This window comes from Pezoporus wallicus, unplaced genomic scaffold (genome assembly GCF_028554395.1).
Source record: "Pezoporus wallicus isolate ANWC-B61680 ecotype Strahan unplaced genomic scaffold, APGP_CSIRO_Pwel_v1 contig_13850, whole genome shotgun sequence".
In the NCBI taxonomy this organism is placed as follows: domain Eukaryota; kingdom Metazoa; phylum Chordata; class Aves; order Psittaciformes; family Psittacidae; genus Pezoporus; species Pezoporus wallicus.
The window spans coordinates 204560-231821 of record NW_026635243.1 but is presented as its reverse complement, the minus strand read 5'-3'; the positions used below and the strand labels follow the sequence as shown (position 1 = coordinate 231821).

General features: G+C 43.4%; 1 protein-coding gene across 2 annotated transcripts; it reads right to left on the bottom strand.

Moving 5' to 3' along the window:
- On the bottom strand, positions 1-27067 carry PTPN11 (protein tyrosine phosphatase non-receptor type 11). Of its 2 annotated transcripts, XM_057412698.1 has the most exons (16): positions 26866-27064; positions 22117-22239; positions 20874-21068; positions 19921-20113; positions 18585-18701; positions 17967-18080; positions 13359-13455; positions 12709-12788; positions 12432-12590; positions 10356-10487; positions 9323-9477; positions 8705-8772; positions 8466-8617; positions 4794-4906; positions 4475-4576; positions 1-3496 (listed from the first exon to the last, which is right to left on the bottom strand). In XM_057412698.1, the coding sequence occupies exons 1-15, from the start codon at positions 26877-26879 to the stop codon at positions 4507-4509; spliced, it is 1782 nt and encodes a 593-aa protein (XP_057268681.1). In that variant the 5' UTR covers positions 26880-27064; the 3' UTR covers positions 1-3496; positions 4475-4506. The 2 variants fall into 2 exon arrangements, with proteins under 2 accessions (XP_057268681.1, XP_057268690.1); XM_057412707.1 differs by lacking the exon at positions 10356-10487 and having other exon boundaries at positions 26866-27067.
- Between the last annotated feature and the right edge of the window lie 195 nt (positions 27068-27262).

Below are 27262 nucleotides of genomic sequence, written 5' to 3'. Positions count from 1 at the left end.
TTTCTATACAGGAACTATTATTTTAATGTCACATTTTGACAATTGTAAATGGTCTACAGAATGTACGTGGGCAAAAGGCAGTAAGTGAGTCTTTTGAAACACTAGATGTATAATAAACAGCGCATTGTCAACATTTACATGATTCACATCAAATTGATGACATCCTAAACATATTCCTTTTAAAGGATAGAAATTTTCTCAATAAAATATTACATTTCATTTAATACTCTGGTACAATACTTCATACACTGCAGGAAAAAAATAAATGCAAGGTCTACTCCACCTAAAAAGAGGATCCTTTTTCATTAGTCTTTAGTACTGTAATAAAACCAAAAATCACAATAATGTCATAAATAAAGAGGCTGGAAATTATTCATTAGGTTTCACTATTTGAAAGGGAGAAATTAAAAAATTAATTTGAAGTAATGAAGTTATGGGTAGGAAATCAAAAACCTGACAACACATCCTAGTACCAGCTGTGATTTTGCTCTCATCCCTACAACAAAAAAAGGAGACAGGTTTTATAACTTCGTTAGCTGTAGCCGAGTTAATCGTGTTTCAAACACAGGTCTTAAGAGGAAAAAAAGTAGAGTTTGGTCAGGATTAATAGGAGAACCAATCAGTCCGAACAACAGTTAGCTGAAATTAAAGTGTATGCTATAAAACATTCAGTAAATGAAGTCTGCAGCAAATTCATGCTGGCATAAATTATTGTGCCGTAGGAGTTGGGTTAAAGTTTCCCTTGTGGTATGAAGTCTCCAGCAGAACACTTCAGAACTGCATCCCTTTTCCACTGACACAGCGAAAGCTTGAAATCAATGCTTAAAAATGTATTCCCTAAAAACTCACTAGAAATACACAAAACCCACATTCACTCATCTCCCCTGAACCAAAGGCCACTGCTCTCCCTTGCTTCATCTGCCATAAACCCCAACCACTGCTTAAAATAATATACAAAAACGCTTTAAGAATCACCCCTCTCCTGCTGGTGCATGAAAGATTCCATTTTGCAAGGTCTCCCCTTGGGTATTCAGCAGGGCCCAACACACCAGTTAAGAGAGGAGAAGTTATTTACAGGCTCTCGGATTCTGTTCCCTCCTCATTGACATTCTCCCACCATATGCTCCCCAGGATTAATACACACTCTGCAGTAAGAATTCCCTGGTTCCAAGAAAGGAAAAGAAGAAAACAACAAAAATCCTACAGAGGCAGGTCCTAAACAGCTAAAATGAGGTTTTTAGAGGCAACTTTATGTTGGCCAAATAAGTGATTGCTGCTTCTACAGGTCAATCTTTTAAGACACATCACATTAACTGAGTTCATAACAGAGTTCAGATTCATTTGGGATCCTTCTCTCGTTTCTCTTGACTTTCCCCCTGACTCTTCAGTTTGGTGCACATCACCTCCAAACATGAACACCTTCCACCCTGCTGTAACATATGAAGGGCAGCATTTGCCTAACTGCACAAAGTTTTAAACAAATACTTAACTGCTGTCAATTGCTCTATACAAATACCAACACTTACAACTGATTCCTGTTCAGCAGGAGGATGCTGAGGGACAGAAGAGGAAGCAGGTGATGTACAACAGGCATCTCACTACCTAATGAACAGATTTCTCTCTCATCATGACTGGAAATTGTAGATCTAGAAAGGGCACAAGTATTTATGGCTAGAGTATAAGGCTATGGCATTAAAACACATATTATGGTATGCTGGTGACAGGAGTTCCAAAGAAAACCCAAAGCCTCAAAGACAAAAAGGACAATAGGCAAAGTAACAAAATTCTGCTTAACGTTAAAGAAGCACCTTCATTCAGTTCAAAGTGTTCCAATATTTGATTTTGCAAAGCACTCTCAGGAACAGGCAATGTAATCTCCCACTTCACCTTTCAAAAAGCTGCATTAATTACATTCCAGGCTTCAGCATCATTTCATTAGTAAGGCCAATCACGCAGTTCCATTGGCCCTGCAGCCCTGCACACAGCAGCTGAATGCAGTGTTCACCATCTGCATCTGCTGTATGAAAATGGCAATAATTGCTTAACACCACTTAAGTCACAGAACTTCCCCAGAAACGTGGGGAAAAAGGTGTTGGTAAGACATCACGGGTACCTGCTCCCAGGGACCGATCCTGCCATTAACGCACACCCCTGGCTGCTCACGGCTTTGAAGGGAGCTTCTGGTCCAGATAATTGGACAGAGCAAAGGAACCCAATTAAATGGCAGCTTAACAGCAGTTCTTGGTTCTAGAGGCTCCAGAAGAGGACTGTGCCTCACTGACAACAATCAGAAGTGGTTTCAGATGCACATGAGTTTTAGCCAAATAGGGACAGCAAAGTCAATGCAGCTCTGAAAGGCACTTCAGGTAGAGCAGTAACCAACTCCTGCCTGATGGAAGGATCCAGAACAAGCCTGCTGGCCCTGCTGCCCGGGCTGCCCTTTCCAACTAAGGCAATTTCAGTGAGTCCCTTGCTTCTGCACATTACTTCCCCCCTACAGCTTTAATTGAGCCATTCAAACAAGCATAAGGCCTTACCAAAAAACCAGAAGGCTCAAGAGCTTCCACCTCCCCAGAAGAAGGGGAAGAGGATTACCTCACACTAAGGTAACAGCCTGCACAATGGGTTACTTGTTTCACTGTTTTAAATATGCTGTGAAGGCATCAACATGCAACACCTTAACTCTACAAGTTCAATCTCTTGCTTAGCAGATGAACACAGACAAATGAACACAGACAGTGTCCTCCCAAACTGCCAGGCCACGGTGTCTTTTGAGAGACACAGACAATGTCTATTTTAGATAGAGATCATGGAAAAGAAATCTTGTTTGATGTAAAGGCTACCTTGCATTACTCAAAACCAGCCCATCCAGCCACTCAGCTAAGTGGTAATCGAAGCCATCAGTCATCACAAAAAGCACCTTCATATCAGTAACTGCTCACTCCTATGAAACTCAGTCTGAGTTTGAAATGTATTAGGACTAATTTTATCGTGTAGCTGATTCTAGTCATGCTGGTGATCCACTGTTTTCAAACAATCAAGTATTGTTCCCATCAGTATTTTACATTATTGTAAAGGATTTATACATACCATTGCTCTCCCACCACCCCACCCCCCCAAAAAAACACAAAAGAAATCAAAATACATCCCACAACTGCTCAAATAAGGAAAAAAACCCAACTAACAGCCATACAGTGAAACAAAGACACTAGTTAAAAAACAAATGGATGCCAGTCCAACAGTCTGTGGGATTCAAAACTGACTCTACAAAGTAGGTGTCTACATTGTAGAAGGATTTCCTTTTATTTGGAAAACGAGCAATTGTAAATCAGGTATTGGAGAGAAGAGAGATCAACAATCTTTAGATGGTCTGAAGTTCTGCCTACTGTTGAAGGATTAAAACCGTAAATGAAAAGGTACCAAGCCCTCAGAGTTCACCGTTCATGTGAAGCTTCTTCCGTCTCTTTCTTGACCTTTTTAAAAAACATATTCATTTCTGGGAAAGGAAGGGAGAAGAAAAAGATTATTTAGGGAAAGAAACCAGCAGATATTTCTCAGTTTGACATGACACAGAAGTGCTCACGACAGCCTTAAACTCAACTGAAAGTCTCAAACTGTGCTTATGAAGTGTGCGATACTTTGGCAGTAGATGTGTATGAACCTGGAGAAGGTCCCTGGACTAAATGGGTGAATCACACTCACGGTTACCAATGGAAAAGGGAAAATGGGGCTTTAAAAACACAGGGGGAAGATGATAAAAGGCTTTAGATTAGAATCTAAATGAAATTAATTACTAAAGCCACTTTAAATTTAAAGATTTTCCTTCGCTGTATTCACAGCCCATTAACTGAAGTATCAGATAAACTTCTTAGCTAATAACCTACACATAATACTCCCTTGTCTAATTGCAAGAACCAAATTATACAAGATATTTAAAATGTAATAAAGAGAATCTAGATTTCTCTCCCAGCAAAAGGATTTCATTTTTACTAGTATGACAACAATACAAGACCAACTGCTCACACCACACAGGCACAGCAGTAACTGCTCATCACATCTTTCATGAGGCTAAGCATGAGATTAAGTGTTCTCTGGATCTCTTTAAGCACACACAAATCTTTACCATCAAGCAGATCACTTTTAAAAGACGTGGAAACTTCAGACTGTAGCTGCTACTCGTCTTTAGCCAGCGTGCAGAACTTCAGTCTCCTGAACAACAAAGACTTTCAACTCATTTCACTGGTGAGCCGGGACACAAGGACAGAAGCCAAATTGCACATTGTTTTGAAAGGGTAGACATAGATGCAACTCAATCAAAATGAGCTTCTGGGATTTAAATGCCCCATTGGATTATATGCATTTTGGGAATTAGAAAGTCCTTTCTGTAGTTCTCATAGTTTGGTTTTGGGTACATGTTCTCCAAACACCACAAGCCCAGGCTGGATTCCACTCACTCCTGAACGTCCACCCATACCTGCTTTTGCATGGAAGTCTCTGTACATCTTCTCATCTGAAACTCTTCTGCTGTTGCATCAGCCCCACATTTTCATATACTCTAGCACTATCTTCTCTCATTCTGAAATAAAATAAGTATTTACAGTCCAAAGGATCTAGTGTGAGAAAACCACATTTATACACACAATTTATGTCAGTGACAATTTGGCTTGCTCAATTTAAGGGCAAAGCACAGGACAACTGTCTAGGGCAGATTTTGTGGTAACTCATTCACATTTGAAGTCCCAAATGATTAGTGCCTAAGTTTTGAACAGTACTAATAAGAGAAGTGAACTTACTCTGGACACGCTGGGGTTGGGGTACAGGGTAGAAGAGGGCTCTGATCCCCACTTGTCTGGTCCGATAAAGAATATTTAATGTTTGTGTATTCATGACCTTTTCTCTTACTCTTCTGTGAAGCAAAACACAACAAAAAAGGCAGGTTTTGGATTACTGATAGAAAACAGTCATGAAAGCAGTGCAGAAATTACATGTGTTAACTAAACATGTATGGGTTTAGAAGAAAGGTTTGTCTCTGAGGATGAGAGAGCTCAGTTCTGTAGATAACAGGCACAAATGGGTAAGACATAAAGGCTAGATTTAGCTATTGGTTACAAGACCTGAAAAGCCTCACTTTTCACTATTACGCTTTCCACCATCTCCAGCAGTTTACACCAACCCTATGAACTCATAGGCAATCTTCATCTTACTTGGCAGAAGAAACCACACTTCATTCTTTAACAGACAGCACCAGGCAGTGGGCTTCCCACTGACCTTATTTCCAGCTTGGAGATGTGTCCAAATGAGTAACAACATTGTTTGCAAGATCTCTAATAAAATAACATCTTAGCCCATTAGGTTCGATATAAAAAGAACCCAAGCTGTTATTTGTATTCTGCAGCATATGTTCCAAGCTGCAGCCAATTGCGCTGGCATGCAGCTAAAGATACTGGAGGCTCCAGCAAGCAAAGCTACGTTAGGAAAGGAAGGGGATATGGCTTTTTCCTTTTCAAGACGAACATCCACAGCACATGCAGATATTGAAACCTGCATGGAAATTAAAACCTGACTTTAAAGTTTCACAGGGTATTGGGTTTGAGGGGTTTTCTTGTGGAGTTTGTTGTTTGGGGGGGTTGGTTTGGTTTTTTAAATGCTTGAACAAGTACTAAATAACTGGCCTGGATCAACCTCACAGCAGAGGCTGTCAGAGCCTCTGGGGAGCTCTGGCTGCTCAGCTTCACTAAGAATGCTCCGTGCAGCAATGTAGGTTGATGTTTTCCCAAGGCACCCTTCTGAGATTGCTCAAAACTTGCTCAACTTGTTCTGTTCTCTTACTGAACTTCCCCCCTCTCAGGCTCCTGCTTACTCCTGACAAATCACTTTTCTACCTGCTGCCAGGACACATCAATTGCCTGGAAGGTTAATGCTGAAAAATAAGATGAAAGCAAATGGAAAGGTTCAAACTCTGCTGCATTCCAATGTTACGGCGTACCAAACCCCAATATTCTGAAGCCCAAAACTAGGGCTTGATTGCCATCCACCACACTAAACTGCTGAATACAATTCAAGTTACAGCTGTACTGTACAGGAAAAGCAATTAAAAAGATCTATCTGGGTCTATTACTTAAGCTGATCTAAACAGATAAAACAAGCCAAGAAAAAGTAGATATCTGGCTTTTCTTTCTTCTAATTTCACCTGTAATGATCTTTTCTAACACAGAATCACTGCAATGTGGTAAGAACTACTTGTTTCTGAGATGCAAGAGAATATAACGTTTCTCCAGTGGGGGGAAATCATAAATAAACCAAATTCACTTTGCTTTTCTTCCCCACTCGTAAGAAGACAGGCAACATTTAACACAACACCTAAGTGTGAAATCCTGATGCTCTCAGCATGGCAAAGCAGGAAGGAATGCTTGCAGAGGAGGGACATTTTTCTCCTGAATACAAACAAGAAGCAGGCAGATCTATGGGAACAGATGCAGCTGCTCCCAAATCCACTTCTTCAGTCCAGGTGGTTGTAAGTCCTGCGTGACAATGGGCTAGCTAATGTGACCACCTAACTCCTTATCAGAGTTGGCTTGTGTTCATCCAGACAGAAGAGCAGGCAGGAACATGACCTCATATGGTTTCCTATAAAGGTCCTAACCACTTCACCAGTTTTTATCCCCAACTTCCACTGTTTGCAACTGCAGTTAAAGCAAGCATAGAGAAGAAGGTTCCAGAAGTTAAAGTTTCTCTAAACACAGCGTTTCATTCCCAAACTATCTTACTGGGATGAAATTCAAGCATTCTACCACTCAGCCAGGGTTTTTTCTGCTCTATCAAAACATGCCTTGGAGCATCCCCAGATCACCATGCTTTTTTCAGGACATTAGCTCCTATAGCGACCACAAAGCTTTGCTTTTGTCTGAGAAGTTCTATACTGTTTCATCCCCACAGCTGCCACTAGCCCAAGCTATAGGTCAAGACCTCCTGAAGTAAAGCAATAGTCCACTTCCAGTTTCTTTTTATACCTGTGCCTTCTGAGCTAGTAATGGAATAGAGGATGAAACACAACTGAGTCTCATCACTACAGGAGAAATACAGTGCTCTACTTAATATCAAAATACTACTCAAAACCTATTACAATGATCAAGAGAGAGCTCCAGATCTACTCTGCAAATGGCAGCAGCAGAAAGAGACCCTATTCAACAAGCTGAGGATACTTGCATCATTATACACAGATATGAGGCAGCTCCTTAGAGCAAAATGAGACAACAAAGGCAGGAAAAAAAGTACACTTGAGGGATTACTTGTTCTTCACTTTGTGTCTAATCACCATCAGAGCACACAACAGCTGTCCTGAGGAGAGGAATAAAGCCTCTATCCTCTCTGCTGAACAGAGCATCCACATCAGGTAGGCAAATATCAAATCAGCTCTGCCACACTCCAAAGCAGGCAGAAGCCACACAAGAGAGTGGCTTCTCTTGGAGAGTGCCAAACCCAAGCTGGCACGCTCCATCTCTAAAGAGGGATTGTACCTCACATCCGGCACTGTGCTAACCAAGCAGCTCCCCACATCTGCCTCATCAGTTGTGCGTCTTTATCTCCCAAGCAGCAAGCCAGCTGCAGAAGGAAAGACACTGAAATTGTGAAACAAAGATAAAAGTCCCAGATGACCAGAGAATGAAAAGCAACAGCGAGCAGAATGCCAGGTTTTTATTACAACATGAAGTCACTTCTGTAAGACTGTAGGATTTGAGTGCAGTGATGTACTTCAAACAGGAAGGGTGACCCAAAGGTCTTGGGGCTGTCACCGCATATTCCAAAGCTCTTCTCACCTCACCACACCAAATCACTCCTCTGGTTTTTGTTGGACACCGTACTACTGCAAGATCACCACATTCATTCTTTAACATTTCAGTCCAATATACTTATGCCTTCCTAAAAAAAGTGTACTTGAAGACTCTGCAATTGGTATTAGACTGTCTAGCAGCTGAATTTGGTTATCATACTTTAGAAATACAGGCAGTATTCAAAACCTCTTCAAAACACAACAGAACACAAGGTTCTGTACTGAGTAACAGAGCCTTATCTTTTGTTGTTCTTGCACAGAAAACTAGATAACATTAAGGGAATCTGAGAGCTGGAGTGCATGGGCCAGAGGACAGGATCCCACACATGCTGGCATTTTCATGGAAGGTCCCAATTTTCTTCCTCTGCCAGTGGTCAAACACACTGGTTTCATTTTATGGTTTTCTAATTCCACTTACTAGTTTAGGTAATTGTTAAGCATAATGAATTGAAATACAGGTTAACTTCTCTGAACAGGGTTAACAGGTTACAGACCCAGCCTTGTCACGATGCACTGGTTACCCACGGACAGCAGCCACGTCTCCAGAAGTCACAGGCAGCAAATGAGCAACTCTGCTCCCTGCTGAAATGCTAACATGTTCCTATGGAATGTTTTAGACTCAGGACAAATGTACCTGCTCCTCCTCGATTCTGCGCTGTAGCGTTTCAATGTAGTGCTGTACTGCCATGTAAATAAACCTGTACTGTGCTTCTGTCTGAACCATTCCTGACCGCTGTGATCTCACCATCTGAATGGTCTTTGGAACATCAATATCACAGTCCACACCTAGGGAAAATCATCAGAACGTTAAGAAAAGCGAGACAAACTTTGTCTTTGGAGGAGAGATTGGTCTCCTCTTCCAGCAGAACGTACCTTTTTCTCTGATTATATCAATAAGAATATCAATCACAATGAACGTTCCTGTTCGCCCAATCCCAGCACTGGAAAAAGGAAGAAAAGAAGTTAACTGTTTGCTCTTTCTGAACAGACAACAGAACACCAGTCCAACTTGGAGGCTAATTCTAATAGACATTATACTTCCAAATTATAGCCGGAATCAAACTTAGCAACAGAGCTAAAAGTAACTAGAGACCTAAGCAATTCAACACATGGAAGAGACAGAAGTAATGAGAGCACTTCTGTACCTCAGCCTTTATTAACATCCTTGAATCAGAAAAAAAAAACCTACAGGGTCAGATCTAACATTTCCTTGCCTTGTAAGAAGTATTTAATTTATAAGCCAAGACTAAGGAGAAAGCACTCACAGCAGGTGGGATGGGATACTAGAATATTTTCACAATCCTGCATCCGAAATGTATGGAGCCAAGACTGGAACCACCTTCTCATACAAGATCAGAAATCCTTATTCATGCAGACTTTGTGTTTTGCAAAACACAAAGCAGAAAGAAAAGAAAAAGAGGGAAAAAAAAAAAGGATCCAACTCCACAAGGTAGAGAGTAGTAGCAGGAGAGGCATAGTGCATCACCATACCTGCAGTGGACCACAACTGGTCCTGCATCAGAAATGCTCTCCTGCTTATGGTGCACCTCCTCTAGAAAGTCTAGTACACCACCAGGGTCACTTGGGACTCCATGATCAGGCCAAGTCCTGAAGTGATATTGCCAGACTGTTCTCTCTGTGTTCCCCTGGAAGGAAGATGCCAACATGTGAAAACAAATCCCTTCACATCAAAATCCAGCTAAAAGTATTTCTGTGGCAAAGCTGAGTCAGATCAGACGGTGGCATATCCAACCTGCTGCTCGGTATCCACAGCACCCCAACTGTCTTAAAGGAGGGAACAAGCCAGAGCTCTTCCTAGCCTGACAATCACATCACCTGCTTCCTCAGCTCCCTCTTTCTCATGCAGTTGTTTCCAAGAACATTTCCATCTTCACCTTTAAAAGCCATGATAAAGGTCTGTCTGAGGGTGACCAACAGTGAGGAACCTTCATCTGTCATACTCCTCATTCATACCTAGTGACACCAACCTTATGTACTCCTCCCCACTCAGCTCCATCCCATGGATACTCCAATCTAGTACATCCTGCTGATTTTCTTCCTATACAATTTGCTTTGCACCCTGAACCAAACTGTTCCTTAACAAGGAAGTGCTATTTCCACACTAGTTAACTGTCTCCTTCCTCATCTTTCATATTCCTTAAGTCTTCTTTCTACATACTGGACCCACACAGAACCATTTTCTTCTAGCACAATCACCTCCTTGAAAGGGAGCAAATGTTTTAGCTAGACTTAAATGCAACTACTTTAAAGCACTGTCTCTCTCTTCAGATTTCCTCAAAGCTCTGCAGCCATGCATCTTCTGCCAAGAAGTGCTTAGGTTTAAGAATCTTCAATTATCCCAAGGACAAAGAGATAGAGCTAAACCTGGAGCTTCAAAGAAAGACAGGGGTCAATTCATTAATCTCTCAGTGCTTTTATTGATTCCAAAGAAACAGTCTGTTTCTGCAATTTTTGTGGTGCTCTTCAACCTCAGTTCACAGGACAGAGTTACTGACATACTTACTTGCCCAACTTTAGAAAGCTTAAGTTCTCTTAGCGTGTAATCGTGTGCTGCACTCTCCTTAACATTCCTGACACGCATAACTCCGTATTCCTTTAGGGAATATTCATCAGGCCAGTACTTGACGCACTTACTCTGCAAGATTAAAGAAGGAATTGGTAAGAAGAAGGGCTGGTTCATAAACCGGACAACAAAGAACATTCCAGAAGCTTTCATTTCTGAATGCAGAGAGGACAATTCCTAGCACCAACTGGACAGCTAGCTGACAAGGTATACTTTAGGTGGATGTTTCTCTTCCCCACAAACAAACACCAGATGATTTCAGACAAACAGGTACAGGCAACGTCCCCATTTAGAGCTTTTGTTATCATCTTAAATACCTGCTTTGCCTTGACAGTTTCAAAGCCTGGATTAAAACCCTGTTATTTGTATCTCGACCCAACTACAGGTTTCAACTACTGAGTTTCCATGCAATGCTGTAGTTTTACAGGCTAGTCTACAATCCAAAGCCAACAGGCTGTGAAATAAATTCAAGTCAAAGATATAAGCCACTTTTTTTTTTAGCAGAAATGAAACTTGGATGCTTGCTTTTCCATCACTTAGAGCAGAAAGAGCTAACATAGCTCTCTAGTTCTATTACCAATCACCAAAGCAACAAAAACCTGCTCTCTGTGGCAGAAGGCTGAAGCCTCATGTGTCTGTAGCTTCTGAAATGTAGAGCTTTAGGTGTGCTATGCCTCTCTCAAGATTATCTTTGGACAGGGATAGATTCCATCCACTGAGGAATGGATTCACCTACTGCTACTTTGATTTGATTCCTGTGACAGCTCATGAAAGAGCAACTCCTGTTAGCCTGTGAATGCAATACCAGTCTACATGGGATCAAATCAGGTATTATAGTGTGTACATAGATGCAGCTTCCAGCAAATGCAGACCAAACACCGAATACTACAGAGAAACATTTCCTATTTGCAGCTACTACTGCATATTGATAAGAAAACATGGCAACAAGTTCCTTCTGCCAACACAAGACAGAGCAAGAGATGACTGAACACATGCTTTCCAGCCTACTTAGGCAACAAGATGCTCTTCTGTTACTTTTGCCCTTCTTTCTCTGTCATCTCCAAAAGGGTAGAAGCTAAAAAGACGCTGATCTTGGCGTATGCCAGCATAACTTGCAGTCTCAATACAGACCTCTGAACACAAGAGCAGTTGGAGTAGCAAGTCTGAACAGCAAGACACAGTGTTAAAATAAGCTTTAGCCTGATGGAGGGATGTGTGTATTATTGGCTCTATGGACTGCGTCCAGAACACCATCATTTTAATTTGTAAGTATTTGCTGCTCCTACAGTGCATTTTAAGGCATATTCAGAACTCTCTGCAGATCTGAGAGCTTTCATGGTTCCTCACTTCCTTAGGCACTGAGCTCTTGAAGTCATCTGTGATGCAGAGGTTTGTCCCCTTCCTGCAGATCTGAAAGCATCTTGGCTCAAGATAAAAAAGCTTTTGTTTTATATCAGGATTCTTATTTGCAATTCTTGAAGAAGTGAAATAAGCATCAAGAAAACAAAAAAGAGTAAGAGAAAACCAAATGAATGCATGCAGCACTGACCACATAATCAGACATCAAAATGTCTGCAGAGCCCAGACAACTGGCTTTGCAAAACTTGGAAAGAAGCATGGAGAAGCTGCAGAGGAACACAGGCCATCCATGGGCTATTAAATAAAACTACATAAGGTTTATTCAAGTCAACTCTTCTATAACACCACTGTAATTTATTGCTCTTCTTCCAAGGGGCAGAGCAGCAACATGGTTTGTAGAAAACCACAGACTCTTCCCTGAGTGATTTTAAAATACACAAAGCTAAAACACAATCAGTCAACCCTTACAGAAGGGAGGCCTGATGATCTGCTAGGAGCATACCCTCAATTCCCACAGGCACCAATAAAAAGGATGCTCAGCACTTCCCCAGCACACCAGGTTTCAGCAATACATCAGTATAACCAGGACAGTTTAGTCCTTACTGTGTTCAAATGTCATGACTTTTCCCAAGGCCAGTTTGAGAGTCAAGTTTTTACCTTTCCTCTTTCAACTTCTTTTGTTGTCATAACAATAACTCGAGAATTCTCCTGGAACACCATCCTCCAGAAGTCGTTCACTGTATTCTGTAGGCAACCTTGAGTAGCAATGTAGCTTTTTTTTGGCTTTGAGTTGTTGCACTTGGTTTCAAACTCAGGCTAAAGGAAAAGAATCATTTAACAAATGGTTACAAAACTAACTTGGATTTAGGCAAGTGCATTAAAGAGTAGACATGGGCTGTGCCAACAAGGGTCTTGTAGGTAGGATTATACTTACCATAATAATATTAGCATTGATATAGTCTGAAACAGGCTCATTCGGATCACCATCATGTAGAACAACTCTGGTATGATCAACTGGAAGAATACAGGTGAATGTTAAGCACTTGCATCCTACAGCTGTGAATACACAGCTACTTTCAAATATCCCACAGACAGGCTATTAAGTTATCAAACTCAGTACATTACTGGCTGGAATATTCAACCTTTCCTCCTTTGCCATTTCTTAATACAAGTGGCCATAACAGCTCAAAATACATGTACATTCCCCCTGGTAACTCACAAGTACATGGACAGTCAAGCACTAAGTCAAGCCAAATGGCCCCATGTCCGCACCATGCGGTTTTGCACCATAAATTAATCCTTTTAGATTTAAGCATTCCAGTTAGCTGGGAAACAGTTTAGGCATGTGATGCTTTTAACTGAAAGCTGAAGATAAGAACAATATTTGGGAAATACCGATATCTACAAGTGCAAGTGTTTGAACACAAACTGCATGGGCTGATACCAACAACATCAGAAGGGGAATTATCACTAACGAGAAGAAAAAGCACAGTGGTGCTTAATTAACCCTGTATTTATGAGCTAAGGAAATAAAGCACAGAAGCAGAGCAAGCTTACACGGGAACCAAAGAAATCAATACTTACAGGGTAAAATGTTTTTGTATCTATTTTTGTTCTTGTTCTCCTGGCGCTGACCTTCTTTACGACTATAGAGAAGTTTGCATTCTTGCTGCTGCAGAGTCTAAAGGAAAACAGCACAAATAACTGGGTTTAATAACAACAGTAGGGACTGTTTCAGCATCGTTACAGCAATCCTGTCGCATAGAAAGGATGAGACTTATAATGCCAGAGAAAGAGGGAGAGGTGCTGCATTTCAGACTTAGTACACAACTGCTTCTAATGCGTATAAGAAACAAGGAGTGAGAGTGACAAGGAAGCTGTTTTCCACCTAATAATTACAAACACCTCTGAATTCAAAGCTGCTTTCAATCCAACTATAACCAGCAAGTCCTCATGATACTGTGGTCATCTTCAAGGCACTCTAGATAAAACAGACAACACAAGCAGCATTCTACAGAGCAGGTCCAATATATTTACCTCTAGGTCTTCCTCACCAAGCATAAAAGTTAGGAGCACCACTGCATTTCTCCTTTTTGCTGAATTAGCCAGGTATGGAGGCAAAACATTTCCACTGAACTGGCATAAGCCTTAATAACAGTAAAGTTTAGTACCTAAAGCATTCAAAATATGGCCAGATTCCAAAGGAGTAAGGCACTTTGTGATCCAGTGCTTCTCTACCTGACCTGTGCTGGATTCCTTTAGGCCTTAGCAGCCTTCTTCAACTCCTTCAGCTACAGCAAGCCTGGAGCAACACTGCTAGGAAGCCTGCAGAACAAGTCCCCCAGATTTCAAAAGCTGTGTTACATCAACACCACAAGAGCAGATCCTCACCAGCTGCAGCCAGACACACTGCAGACAGCCAAGAGGAGGAAGGAGCATACAGGAAACCCAAAGCACATCAACACAATGAACTGCACTTAAATACCAAGCACAGTGAAGAGTCCTTCAGCAGTTAGAAGGAGAATATTAGGATGATGTTCTTGTCTATTCCCCCCAAACAAAAGTCCACGTAGGGATGCTATAGTGTTTTGAGACAGGTAAAATGCTAATGTACAGCCCACCACCACAGCCACGTACCACTTTAACTGCTCTCATTATCCTCTCCTACCAATACAAAGCCATTTCACTGAACCAATACAGAATTCTGCAGACTTTCTCATATTACCCCATTGGGGAAAGAGGGGTAAGCATCAGGCAACTACAAACAGGGTTATCCACAAATCAGCCTAGTGCAGACACAATAAACCCGCATGGGGATGGCTCTTGTTGGCAGAGAGCTAATTCCTCAGTGTCTGGTTCACAATCAACGTGACAGGGACAACAGCAGTTCCACACTTCACAGCCGTGCTGCTTCATAGCAAATCTCCCCCCTTGTAATTGAAGCTGGAGGGACCAGAATCTGTGTCTTTGTTCCAAGTTTTAATCCCCAAAGCAGTACTGGCTTGACTAAAAGGAACACTCAGGCTTTGGAAGCTGCTCCTCTTGTTGTTACCATCCTTAATACTCTTAGAGAAATTGTTTTTGCTTGTAAAGCTTGGGCACATCAGGCATATTTGCTCACTTCTATTTCAGTCTCTGTTGTTGTTACCACCCCACTTAGTGACCTTGGACAATTAGGCTCATCCTAAAGACATGGACAGCAAAGAACAAAAGCAATATAGGAGAGCTGTGAAGCAAAGGACAGAAAACATATCCCCACATAAAGCACTACTTGCTTGTACTAGTGATAGATGAAACACTTTGCACTAAGCTCACCTCTTGCCCTCTGCAAGAGTCTTTTAAGTGCTATTATCACAGAGCACCCTGACCTAATATTACACTTTTGAGTCTCGGGCAAGTGAAACACCAACAGAAAGAAGCAAAAGCTGAACTTTGCCTGCAGGTTGAAACATGGAAACAATGAAGTGTGTGGAAATGACAGCTTCAAACACATCATCACTTCATACAGTTAACTGTTACTGCTTTGAGCATCCCTGAGGAGAGATCCATGAGCAGCAGCGACTTTTAACAAGGCCATGAAGAGATGTACACAATGCAACAACAAATCTGAAACACAGGCCTCGATTTCACTCCACCATCCAAGTTTGAAGCTCACCAAACAGCAAGTGTTCAGAAGCAAAAACCTCACAAGGGCTGTCAGCACTTCTGTCTAGTGGTTCAAGGGACAAGAGGTACTTCAGTGTGCCTGAAGACAAGTACCATCTGGACTGCCAGCTCAAACAGCATAGACAGAGGTTCACAGACAACTTGAATGTTGGATCCTGCCTCCTGCCACCAAGGCTGACAGCTATCACCTACCTGAAGGAAAGCACGACACAAACTGCCAGAGATTGCTTCATCCCCAGAAACACAGTGGGAAAGAACAAGGTTTAGTGCTGCACTCAGCAACAGCAGCGAAAGGAAAGAGAAGTAGAATGTTTCATGGATAAAACCTTTCATTCCTTACATTACTTTCCCTGTAAGGCTTCTGGCTTGCTGGCAAATACTGTTCTTCAGGAAAGTCACAAGGCAGGAGAACACCATCTAAGGACCAACCAATAAATCCATTACAAGACAAATTTGTTCAACAAAGAGCAGAGGTCAGGAAAGAAGCTGTAAATGTCAAGTAATAGTCCTGTCAGCCTGTGACAAATCAACAATCCATTCCTAAGTGCACCACACCAGAGTGCTTCCCTCAAGGAAAAATAAAAACCAAACCAACCACGAACATGAAATCAGTCAGGCAGCATCAACGACAAGAAGGACAAGCCAACAGGGCACCCTCTCCTTTTTGTGCCCTCTAAATAAGAGGAAGGTGTGCCTGCAGACTCCAGGGAAGCCAAGAGAGACCCTCTGCTTGGCTAACTTGTATGTTCAGTTTAAACCAGCAGGTTTATGGTTCTTGGTCTGAACTCTGCAAGAGAAGCAATTCAAAGGCCGAGGGCATTTTACCTCCAGGGGATATTCACAAGCCATAGGTGAGAACTGCTCCCCAGGGGACCCACCACTCTGCTGCTGGGTAAAACAGAGCCCTAAGTCCTCAGCAGTGCCCCAAGCAGCCTCTGCTGGGTTGCTTCCCCCTCCAAGGTGGGATTCTGACCATCCCACAGCCCTGGCTCAAGGATTGTCCCATCCCTCCCCCAGGCACAGGGAAGACAGAGGAGAAAGCTCAATCCTCAATCAATTCTATCATCTTCCACCGCCACGACTGTACCTTCTTATATTCCAGCCACATTCCTAATGAAATGTGTTACCTCCTTGGTAATCTTTTGCTTTTCCTGGGTTTATGTTTCTCCTCCTGACAATCTCAGATCAGACTGAACAGTGCATTCAGCTAATGAATATGTCTGATCAAAAAGAGAGTGTCTTCAATAATGGTTGCTTTGAAAATCTGTCATTATTCAAGAAGTTTCTCAAAATAGCATTCCCCAGGCAGAACCAGCCTCTCTGACAAAGATCAGGGCTTGCCAGTTTCCTGTTGCCATCTGCTGGTGGAGTTCCAGACTCCACGGCGCTGGTCTCAGGTGTATGGGGTATAAACCAGCCCATTAAGACAGTTTTAAGGTTTTGGCTATGACCATCAAATGAAAGCAGCTGTAAAGGGACTCCAGCTGTCAGAGGAGGGCTGGGACCCAGGCTAGACTCAAGTAGTTTGGAATATGACAGCTGATGCTCTTAACTTGGGTCTACTTAAGAAACTAACCATCATTTCAGCTGTATTTTCTTTCAAACACAAGTAGCTCCCTGAAATCATTAGGACTTCAAAGAAGGGGAGAGCTGGGCCAGCACAGCTGTGTTAGACACAAGAGGTTCATGGATAAGACAGAGGGAAAGGCAATGAGACCTTCTGGGAGGGAAATGGAATTTTGGCTTCAGGCAGAAATGAAGCACCAGAACAAAACACAAATTAACCTCCAACAGTCCAAGGAATACATATAATCAGTGTGGCTTCATCTCAGAGCCTGCTACCACTTCACAAGAGTTTTAAGATCCCCCAAAATGGCTATCCAAAAGCCACAAACTCAAGGGCAAGAGCATATATTGATTGAGAAATCACAGTGAAGTTTCCTGAAAGCAGGTACCCAACCTCCTGAACAGAGTGCAAACAGAAACGTCCTCTGCACCAAGACATGCAAAAGAAACCACAGTGCAATTCCCTTTGTATGCACCCAACATAACACACCCAACTGCTACTGTACTAACACCTGGGTCCCCAAGAGTAAAGTAGGCTCAGAATTACTCCTTTGCCTCCAGAAACATTAATCCAGCCAACAGACTTCCTCCTGTCCACATGAAGAACATGAAGACAGGAATGAACTCAGGACTAACTGTCCTGGTGGGCCAGATATAGTCGTACTAAGACTCCCTCATGATGAGGAAGATATTCAGGAGGGATTGTGCAAGGTACAGAACAAAGAGCATTGAAGAACACAATTAGCTCTCAGAATCAGGAAAAAAAAAGGCAAATATTTAATCCACAAAAGTGGAACTGGTAAAATTTTAACACAGTGTACCTGACACAGGATAGGAGCAAGAACAGGGATCTGAAAGGATGAAGGGGGGAGATGACAAAGTGCCAGGAAGGCAGTAACAAACACAACTTTTATTAGCATAAAGATTTAATATTGTAAGACTTAGAATATGGTGCAGTACCTCAAATTCTTCCCAGAAGCCCTGCTTGACTTTATCTGTAGTCTCTGCCAGCTTGCTTAGCTCTCGCACTCTGCTCTCGATCTCTGCAGCGTTAATACGGGTGGTATTCAGTGGCTGAGAGGGATACAAACAGGTGTGACAAATGGCAACTGGGAGAAGACAGTTAAAACACAAACCCCCTACACCAAGTGTATTTTGTACAGGCAATTCTGGGATGCAGGCATCTATTTGGACTTCAGAGCATCACAGTTCAATGAAGAGCAGTTGAGAGTAGAGAGGATGGGAGCAGGGAACAACTGCTTTTAGATAGTCTCATAGTTGTTCTTCAGTCCATTAAGTTGTCTCATTTCTGAACTCATCCTGCAGTCCCTGTGGACCCCAATGAAACCAAGACAAGCTCCGCATACGTAAGACACACAAGACTATCCCTTCACAGGAAGGTAAGAAATTATCCCCATTTAAATGGGATGACTTTGTCATCCGGTTTCATGAAGTTTAGTTCTTCATTTTTGTGTTAGGAAAGAAACAAAATGATGTCTCACAGAACAGGGGGAAACCTCTGCACTTCAGTACCTTATGAAGGTAACAAGTTTAGTGGCTTCTTCTTGGTTCACTCACCTGCTTGAGTTGCAACACTGTGCCCAAAGTTTCTACCATAGGGTTCTTCTTGTAATGTTCCACCAGATCTGTCAGAGAGTCAAATTTCTCCCCTCCACCAACATCGTATTTTAGATCCTTGAAAAAGAGATGCTCATCAAAATAAACGCACTTCCCCCAGTGACATCTACACTAACATCACCTTCAGGCTATGCAATGTATGAGAAATTATCTTTGAAGGAGAACCTAGTAAAATCCTTCTGCTGAAGGATGGTAGAACCTTACTAAAAAGCAACCCAATTGCACTAGGGGGGGACATTACCCTTTTTGTCATCTAACTGACAATCATTTCATCTGCCTTTCCAGGAGGCATGATTCCTTCTGACCTGAGCTTCACTCAGCTCCACCAGGCTCCCCGAGCTACATGATTAGAATCCAGGAGACAGCCTTGGAAATCAACTCACATTCCTATCATTGGGTCCTGGAAGGCTGCTATTGATTGGCACCATCCCCATTTCAAGGAAGCAATGCTCAGTTATTTTCCTCATTGTCATAAATGCTACTTGTAAGTTAATTGCAAATCAAAGAGGTTTCCTTGGGAAATAAGATATGCTGGCAGGTGATCTCTTACAGGGCTGGGAGACCATTTCTACCTCCAAACTATTTCTGCTACTGCATTTTAGTTGTTTCTAATCAATGAAGTAGTTGCACAGTCTTTTAGGATAATGGAAGAAAAAGAAAATTACAAAATCTGTATTTTATTGTTTTTGTAAACCCATGAGCATGTACGAAAATATCAAAATACTACAATTTAATAATACTTCAGCAAAGAGCTACCCTCCATTAAACTGAAGATTTACAGCTTGAAAAGCATTCCTTGGATTCCATACTCAAAATTTGTTGGTCATTTATCAGGTGCAACTATAAAACTGACAGGAGAAAGACGTATGTTTGGATGGATCTTTGTTTGTCCAATTACTTCTATTTTCCTATAATTCATCCAATAGACTTTAACTTGTTTAAGACCCACAAACATGAAAGGCTCCATCAGCAGAGGATTTTAGACAGACTACTGATGCAATCAAAACCAACTCTATTAGAAGGTACTTGACAGCACAGTATATTGTGACGTGATTCAGCCAGACAAGCAGTCAAAAGAAATAAAACACTGATATAATTCTGATGCTATCAAATGAGTCAATCTGATCACACAGATGATACAGAACACACACAGTACCACGGGGAAAGGGGGGATGTACTCGGCTCTCTGTGGTGAAGTGCAACATGGCCCTCCTGTTAGAATAAACCCACTGCCTGTGGAAGCAGTCCTGTTCAAGAAGCTCGTGCTTCATCATACCTGGCAGTGAATCATGACATGTGTCACTTTAGATTTCCCATCATTACTCTCTCCTTTATCATCTCCTGTCCGGACAGAAAGAACAAAGTCCCCAGGGTGGCTTTGACTCTCACGCACAAGAAAGCTTCCATGTTTTCCTTTTTCTGTTAATAGTTTTTCAGCTTCTCTTCCAGAGAGATGCCCATGAAACCACCTTTAAATAAAGATATAGACAGGTACCCTACTTGTCATTCCAGCCATGGCTGAATCAGCTTGTTCTACATATTTAAAGGAAATGCTTATGTACACTGAACAACAGCGGCCAGGCCTGCAGAAAGCCTCAGTTTCTAAAAATAAGAAGTAAAATAAGCCTCAGAAATGTACATACGCACCAGTGATTACAGAAGCACTTCAAAGCAAACACTTCCATAGGCGCTGAAATTTGCATTTCATGCAAGCTTCAAATGAAGCTTTGATTTGGATCCTTTACAACAATCCAAATGATTCCCTGGTGTCCAATAAGCACGAGCTTACTCTGCAACCTTTTCCTCAGCCAGAGCATTAATTCCTCTAACTTCCTTCATGAAGACACACTTTCCTGATAAACCTGTGGGAGTTTAGCATCTTCGAGACCTTACCCATACATCACATCAGGAAGTGGACGGGATAATCACATCAATCCCATAATAAAACATTCTCCCATTAAGAATGAAGGGAACTATGCCCTTTTTAGTATCACACCAGGAAGAATCCTGAAGAAAACATGTTCTGAGGCTTAGATTGCTTTACCTTTAGTCATGTTTATTAGGCTACTTTGCAAGTAACCTCAGTAAAATCAGTGGGACCGCTTTCAGTACAGGACAGCAGAGAGAAGCCACCCTTTCATCAAATGAAGCTGACTGTAGCATTAAGAGGGATAAACATGCATTTATTAAGTAAATGGGCGCTGAGGTTTTCACCAGCATTTCTCTCACCTCTCAGATGTAGGATCAGCACAGTTCAGTGGGTATTTCAACTCTATCACATCTCCATTCTTTTCCTTGAGCTGCCCATGATGTTCCATGTAATACTGGACTAACTCAGCCAACGTAGCAAACTTCTCTCCTCCATAGAGGTCATAGTAGTCTCCCGTGTTCTGGATCTTGATGTGGGTGACAGCTCCAGTTCGTCTAATATTTGAATCAGAGGAAAACACCCCCACAAGTCAGCTGATTTCCAATCAATCACTTTGTATTTAGTGTTCTGTTGTCCAAGTTACAGAAATCCATACTTAGATTTGCATCACTTCCTAACTGAAACATTGCAGAGTAGCTAAACTAATGCATTTCTGAAGGGTGCTTCAGCCTCATTCCAATGGCTTGCAAGAAGGGGAAGCGTCTGTCCAACAGTCAGGAAGAACAGGGAAAACACTCTATAACAAAGGGCTCCTCAAAGCCAGGGTAAGCTGTGCAGCTTTGCCATCTCCAACAGAAATCCCTCAGCCCCCAGGAGCTGCACATACAGCTACAAGGGGTGGAGGGGTAAAGAGAATTCAGCATTCTCAGACACCCATCACAGCTTGTTTGCTCCCTTCCCTAGAACTCCACACTAAGATCTCTCCTTCAGTAAGCACTTGCCTTTGCCTGATGCAAGTCATTTGCTCCCAGTCTAATATTAATGAAGAACAGCCCCTTCTGTTCAACCAGGCCCATTATCTCAGAGGTATCCAAGCAGCACCATTCTTATCACCAATCCCACTTTTCCCTTGTGCTTTATCTACTTCCTCTTGCCATCCCCATCACTATACACACAGTCTCAGGGGACAAGAGTTCCAAGAGGCCTATTTTGGAAGCTGAAATAGCACTGCAGTTGTCCTTAAAACCTTGCTGACTTTAAGAAGAGAGCCTTGGACAGCATTTCCTTGCATGTGCTACCTTCAGATATCAAATAGATTTTTAAAAGGCTAAAAGCAATGCTACTATGAATGTAACCATGAATCCCTTTTGCTTTTCTGCTTGTCTGGAGACTCAGAATTGACTACCCAAGTTGGGTAAAAGTATTTGAGTGCCTCTGCAGGGAAAACAGGAGAAAAAGAGGAGAAAAGGGAACAATGGACTAACAAGCGATCCATGCATTCCTTCACCTCTTACAAGGAGTTCACTTACAACTCTTTCCCAAAGAACAGCATTAAAGACCCTTCCCAGTTTGGGGAGAAAGACAAAACCCATTTAAACTTACCTAACAGAGAGTGTGAAGTCTCCTGGGTTACTTTTGCTGGGCCGTGCCAAAAAGCTGCCATCCACTCCTCTTGTTAACAGCAGGTTTTCTGCCTCCACCCCAGTAATGTTTGGATGAAACCATCTATTAGAGGTTAAAAATAAGGAGTGTTAATAAACAGGAGATCTTCTGGTCCTCAGAGTTCGACTTCCATGACAAGACCCAACAGAACGATCCAACAGCTTCAAAACCAGGAAGCACTGAATTTTGTTCCTAAATTAATAAGAAAATATAAATTATTCATTTCATATTGCATTGCAGTTTGATGCACTGGTAAGAGATGCTTTGTAAGAGCTATATCTAGACATACTCAGACTGCTTGGATTAAAATGATATCAGAGCTATACAATGTAGAGACCACAATCCTACATTTTCCTTACTCCAGGAAGACAAGACACACAAAGAAACTGGAAGACAACCAGGCAAAACACTTAAAAATAAGACAAGACATCCAAAGTGACACTTGACAACATTTTAAAGGTTAAAAAGGTAACACAACCTCATGCTTTAGGGCACAAGGTGACCACCAGCTGAGAGTGGTCAGGAAGGAACTTCACTTGGGGACAAGCTGCTCAGCTCTTCCTCAGTAGAACGTGGTGCTGGCGGCTGCCAGATTTTGCCTCCCAACTACCATGGCAATTTCTCTGGTCTGAATATATCCCACTTAAATACAAGCACCCAGGAATCTCATATTGATATTCACCACCCACAAAGAGCCTTCGGAATGACTAATATAGTGTCCTGCCAAGGGAGAGCTCTATATGGGCTATAGCCAAGAAGCTCCATGTCCCCACCTATGGCATTAACTTTTGAGACTTATTCTTAGCCATTCAGTTGACACATCTGTGTTTCCTCTTATCTGTGACCAAGGATTTTTAGTGCACCCTTGCAGTGCTAAACTACATCTGTGTGTTCTGGGTGAAAGGAGTTTTTAAGAAGGCAGGATATTAGGAGACAAGAAAGCCAGCAAAACCCAAACCACCAGCCAGGGACAGAGAGGTGAACACAACAACTAACCACTGCTTTAGTGGCTTTGTCAGACTCGTGTCTGGTAAGTAAAGGATCATCTTTATTCTCCCAAGTTGCCAGAAATCAGACACTGCGCAGGACGCAAGCGGAAACGCACATTTGTATCTGCAGCAAGAACAGAGGGTGCTCCTCTCTGTACACAAAGTTCTTAGTTTCTCTGAAATAAAGCAAAACATTATGGCTAAAGACTCCACAACTCACTGTGGATACAGGAGTGCTATAGCTAAAAAAAAAAAAAAAAAAAAAAGGAAAAAAGGAATATCATTCCTGGTCATTCCCAACGCTTCAGCACTTCATGCTAAACTGCTAAATCAGCAAAATATGCAAGTGCATGTCTAAATTGAGGGTCATTACTCTGATTGTTTCAGCAATTCTTTCTGTACTGAGGAGCTGACAATCCTCCCAGCAAGGCTTTATCCAACCTGTTCTCTTCAGACGGAGATGCTCAGGGAAATATTCTGGAGAGCTTGAGAGACTCTACAATATTCAAACCTCCAGCAAGTCGTTCAAATGGGAATTAGGATTACTTCTGTACCAATTCCATTCTAGAAGTAAGTAATTCTTCTGGTTAATCTTGCTTTTTTCCTAGCTAAGGATATTTTGCTTACACCAAGAAAGTCTAGTGAGTGCCACCATACCTTTAGCTGCAGAACAACAAAAACCAATCAAACCTGGGCAGCATGGGTCATGGAAAAATCTAGTAAAAATACCCTTCCAAGTTATTAGAGCAAATGGGAAACGGATTAGCAAAAGATGCTACATTTATTTAATGACTATTCAAAGGTCAAGAGAAGTTCTGTTTTGACGCAGTCTCACAAAAGACACTGCACAAGCATCAGTACCCAGGATGAACTGAACATGAAACACTGCATTTCAGAACACAGCAGCTTGGTCTGCAGAAGCTGGTAAGACACTCACATTTCCACCCCTAAAGCTGCCCTTCCATTAGGAGAAAACAAACCCCAATCAAACATAAAGCGCAGCAGCATTTTGAACCGTTTATAAGCTTTTTAAACACGCAAGATTCAAGAGACACCTTTACATGGTTTTGAGTCTAAAATCAACATATAAAGAAGTTGTTATTGGAATCAGCTCTGCAGATTTATTACGTGGAGACATTCCAGAAGCTTTAATTAATATAATATCTTCTGTACCTTACCCTAAACCCTCATCCATCTGGATGTAACCGTACATGAATTGTTAAAGTGTAAAAATACCGATTTAATGAACAGAAGGGACCAGAAATAACTTGTGCTTAAAGGAGAGATTAAAAAGATGAGAAGTTGTTTAAAAACATTCCCTCTGAAGGTGGCAAAAAGCAAGCGCAGCAAAAGCAAAGCTACACCTGGGAGATGGATGGAGTTCACCGCGCTTTATGTAACTTCTGTTCTGGCGGTAACTTGCACTCCTGCTCTCTCATCTCTGTATTTTTGGCTTTGAGTAGGAAGATGCATTTGTCAGGCACCCCAAATAGAAAAATGGGGGTGTCGGTGATCTCTGTGAAATGGTTCCGGCCCGGTGATGAAGATCCCTCCATTTGAAGTGCTGCCACCACATGTGTTCGTTTGAACCTCGGGGCCTCCACCTCTTCCAAAACCGGAGCACAGAGCACAGGGACTGCGGGCACAGACACACGTAACATAACCCCAGGGAGGACTTTTGCTTCTGCTTCCTTTTATAGGGATGGAATGCATTTTAGGCTTCTTTTTCCTCCTTTCCTTCTGCCCTCTCTGTTGTGAGCAGGTGCAGAGGCCGTCCCAAGCAAAGGGCATCGCAGCCAATAAATATAATGAAGAAAGTAACACAAGGCAGACACAAGCCCACGCTCTGATTCAACTGACTGTCCTCACTATGTGAGGAATATTCTGGTTTTGGGGGGTCAGCAGCTTACTGTAAACTAATCAGGGACTTGGAAGGGTAAGATGAAAAGGCTGGCAGAAAAGCAACCAGTGACATAGCAGGGCTCTCATTTACAAAACGAAAGGGATATGAGCTAAGCAAGAAACCTTTGGATGAAAGTTAATACCTGGTAGGAAACAGAGGTGTGCTACAATGACCTCTGTTTGGGTAGCACAGCCCAGGAAAGATGAGGATCCATGCTGATAAGTCACACATCACCAGCATTTCTCTCTTCCCAAACCAAAGAGAGAAAAGCCAAAATCAATACATATTTCCATGCTGCACTTGCGCTTTCCTAATCACCTTTCAAGAGCAGGAGACATTAAATCAGTTCTGAGTCTCAGATTAAACCAGTTCTGAGTCTCAGCTGTCACAACCATAGCATAAAGGAAGGCGGTGACTGGTAGTTTAATTAGCTCTATTTATAGGCTCATCAATTTCTATTTCTCATCTTCTGCAGCCTCCCTCACAAGACACAATCTAAAGCTTGGAGCAGAACCTGAGGATCACTCCCAACAACGAGGATGTCACGACTGCTTCCGAAAGGTAACGTCCAACCTGCTCCCATATGTGAAGACCCAACACACACTCCACACGCGTCAGGAGACCCCAAATCCAGCTCAACTATAAACGGCCACAGACTAAAAACCAACCCAGACAGCTTCAACGTCATAAGCAGAACAAGAACAAGGACAACCCAATGTCAAAGAAGTTCTGCTTGAATACGTATTAAAGAGACGCATCAAATGTGGGTGCTGAGGCGCTGGCACAGGGTGCCCAGAGAAGCTGTGGCTGCCCCATCCCTGGCAGTGTTCAAGGCCAGGTTGGACACAGGGGCTTGGAGCAAGCTGCTCCAGTGGAAGGGGTCCCTGCCCATGGCAGGGGTTGGAGCTGGAGGAGCTTTAAGGTCCCTTCAACACAAACCATTCTATGGTTCTATGACATTTCTGAATAGGTATGTTAAATGACAATATGAACATCTTCTTCCTTTCTATGACACCATTTCCTCTTAAGCCTAACATTTAACTTAACCTTTTGCCCAAAAAGGACTGCTAGCACCGCACAAACAACCAGAACGTGTTAAGGACAATGGAAACCCACAACAGAGAAGCAGATTCAACTGTTTGTCACCCAGACTTTGCAGCACCACAAGGTTCTGAAGCTGGACCAAAAAGGCTGCTGCCGAATCAAGCACCTGGCTCAGGTCAGCTCACAAGCACTCACTGCAAAGCTGGCTCACGGTTTAGCTTCGTAACGTCACCCGGGCTGGGGGGAGCACAGCGCCTCGACCCGGCTCCAAGGGCGGGCTGCCGCTGGATAAACCTCACCTCCGGTTCAAGCGCACACGCGGGCGCAGTGAGCCCGGCCTGAACCCCGCTAGGACCCAACGTTATTGGGTCGGCGGAGACTGAAGCCGTCCGGTCCCCCTACCCCGCCAGGCCCGCAACCACCCCGGGGAGGCACCCTTCATCGAGCCGCGCTGGGCAGGAACGGAGCGAGCCAGGCGCCGGGCTGAGCCAGGCAGAGGCAGCGGGTGCAGCTCGGGGGGAGCGGGGACACCGCGCCGCGGTTGCGGGGAGCGAGGTGGCGGCTGCCCCCGCACCGCAGCCACAGCGCGCGGGAGGCCCTGCGTGGCTCAGCGGGGTAAAGGCCCGGCCCAACGGCCCCCCGGGGGGGTGGGAGCGCGGAGGGGCCCGGTCCCCTCACACCCCGGGGGCAGTCAGCCCCTGCCCGCCCCCCCACACCCCCGGCCGGGCCCGGCGCCGCTCACTCCCGCCTCACCTCCGCGATGTCATTGTCTCCGGTGGCAGCGGCGGGTCCCCCGGCCGCCGCCCCCCCCCCACCGGCCGCCTCTCACATGGGGGTTCCGGTCCCCGGCGAGGGCCGCGGCCTACGGGCGCCCTGCAGGGAGCGTGAACAACGGCCGCCTCAGGCCCCGGAGGCGCGCGGCGCGGCCCGCCCTGCGTCACCCGCCCGAAACGTCATCGGTCTGCGACCACGCCCCGCCCCTCGCGTCAAAACCGGTGGGGAGGGAGCTGCCGGTTCTCCCTCGGCCCGGCCCGGTCCGGTCCGGTGCGCTGGAGTAGCCCCCGCGGTACCGGCCACGGGAGTAGCGTAACCCGTGTAACCGGGCAGGGCGGGGGTTGGCGCGGAGCTCTATCTCGACCCCGCCCGGAGC

Bases quoted from the DNA above. Each gene is read 5' to 3' on its own strand.
- PTPN11 (XM_057412698.1), bottom strand. The intron at 18,081-18,584 runs GTGAGTGAACCA...TATCCCTCTCAG, and splicing joins CAGTGTTGCAACTCAAGCAG to CCACTGAATACCACCCGTAT. The intron at 8,618-8,704 runs GTACGTTCTGCT...GATTTTCCCTAG, and splicing joins TGATATAATCAGAGAAAAAG to GTGTGGACTGTGATATTGAT.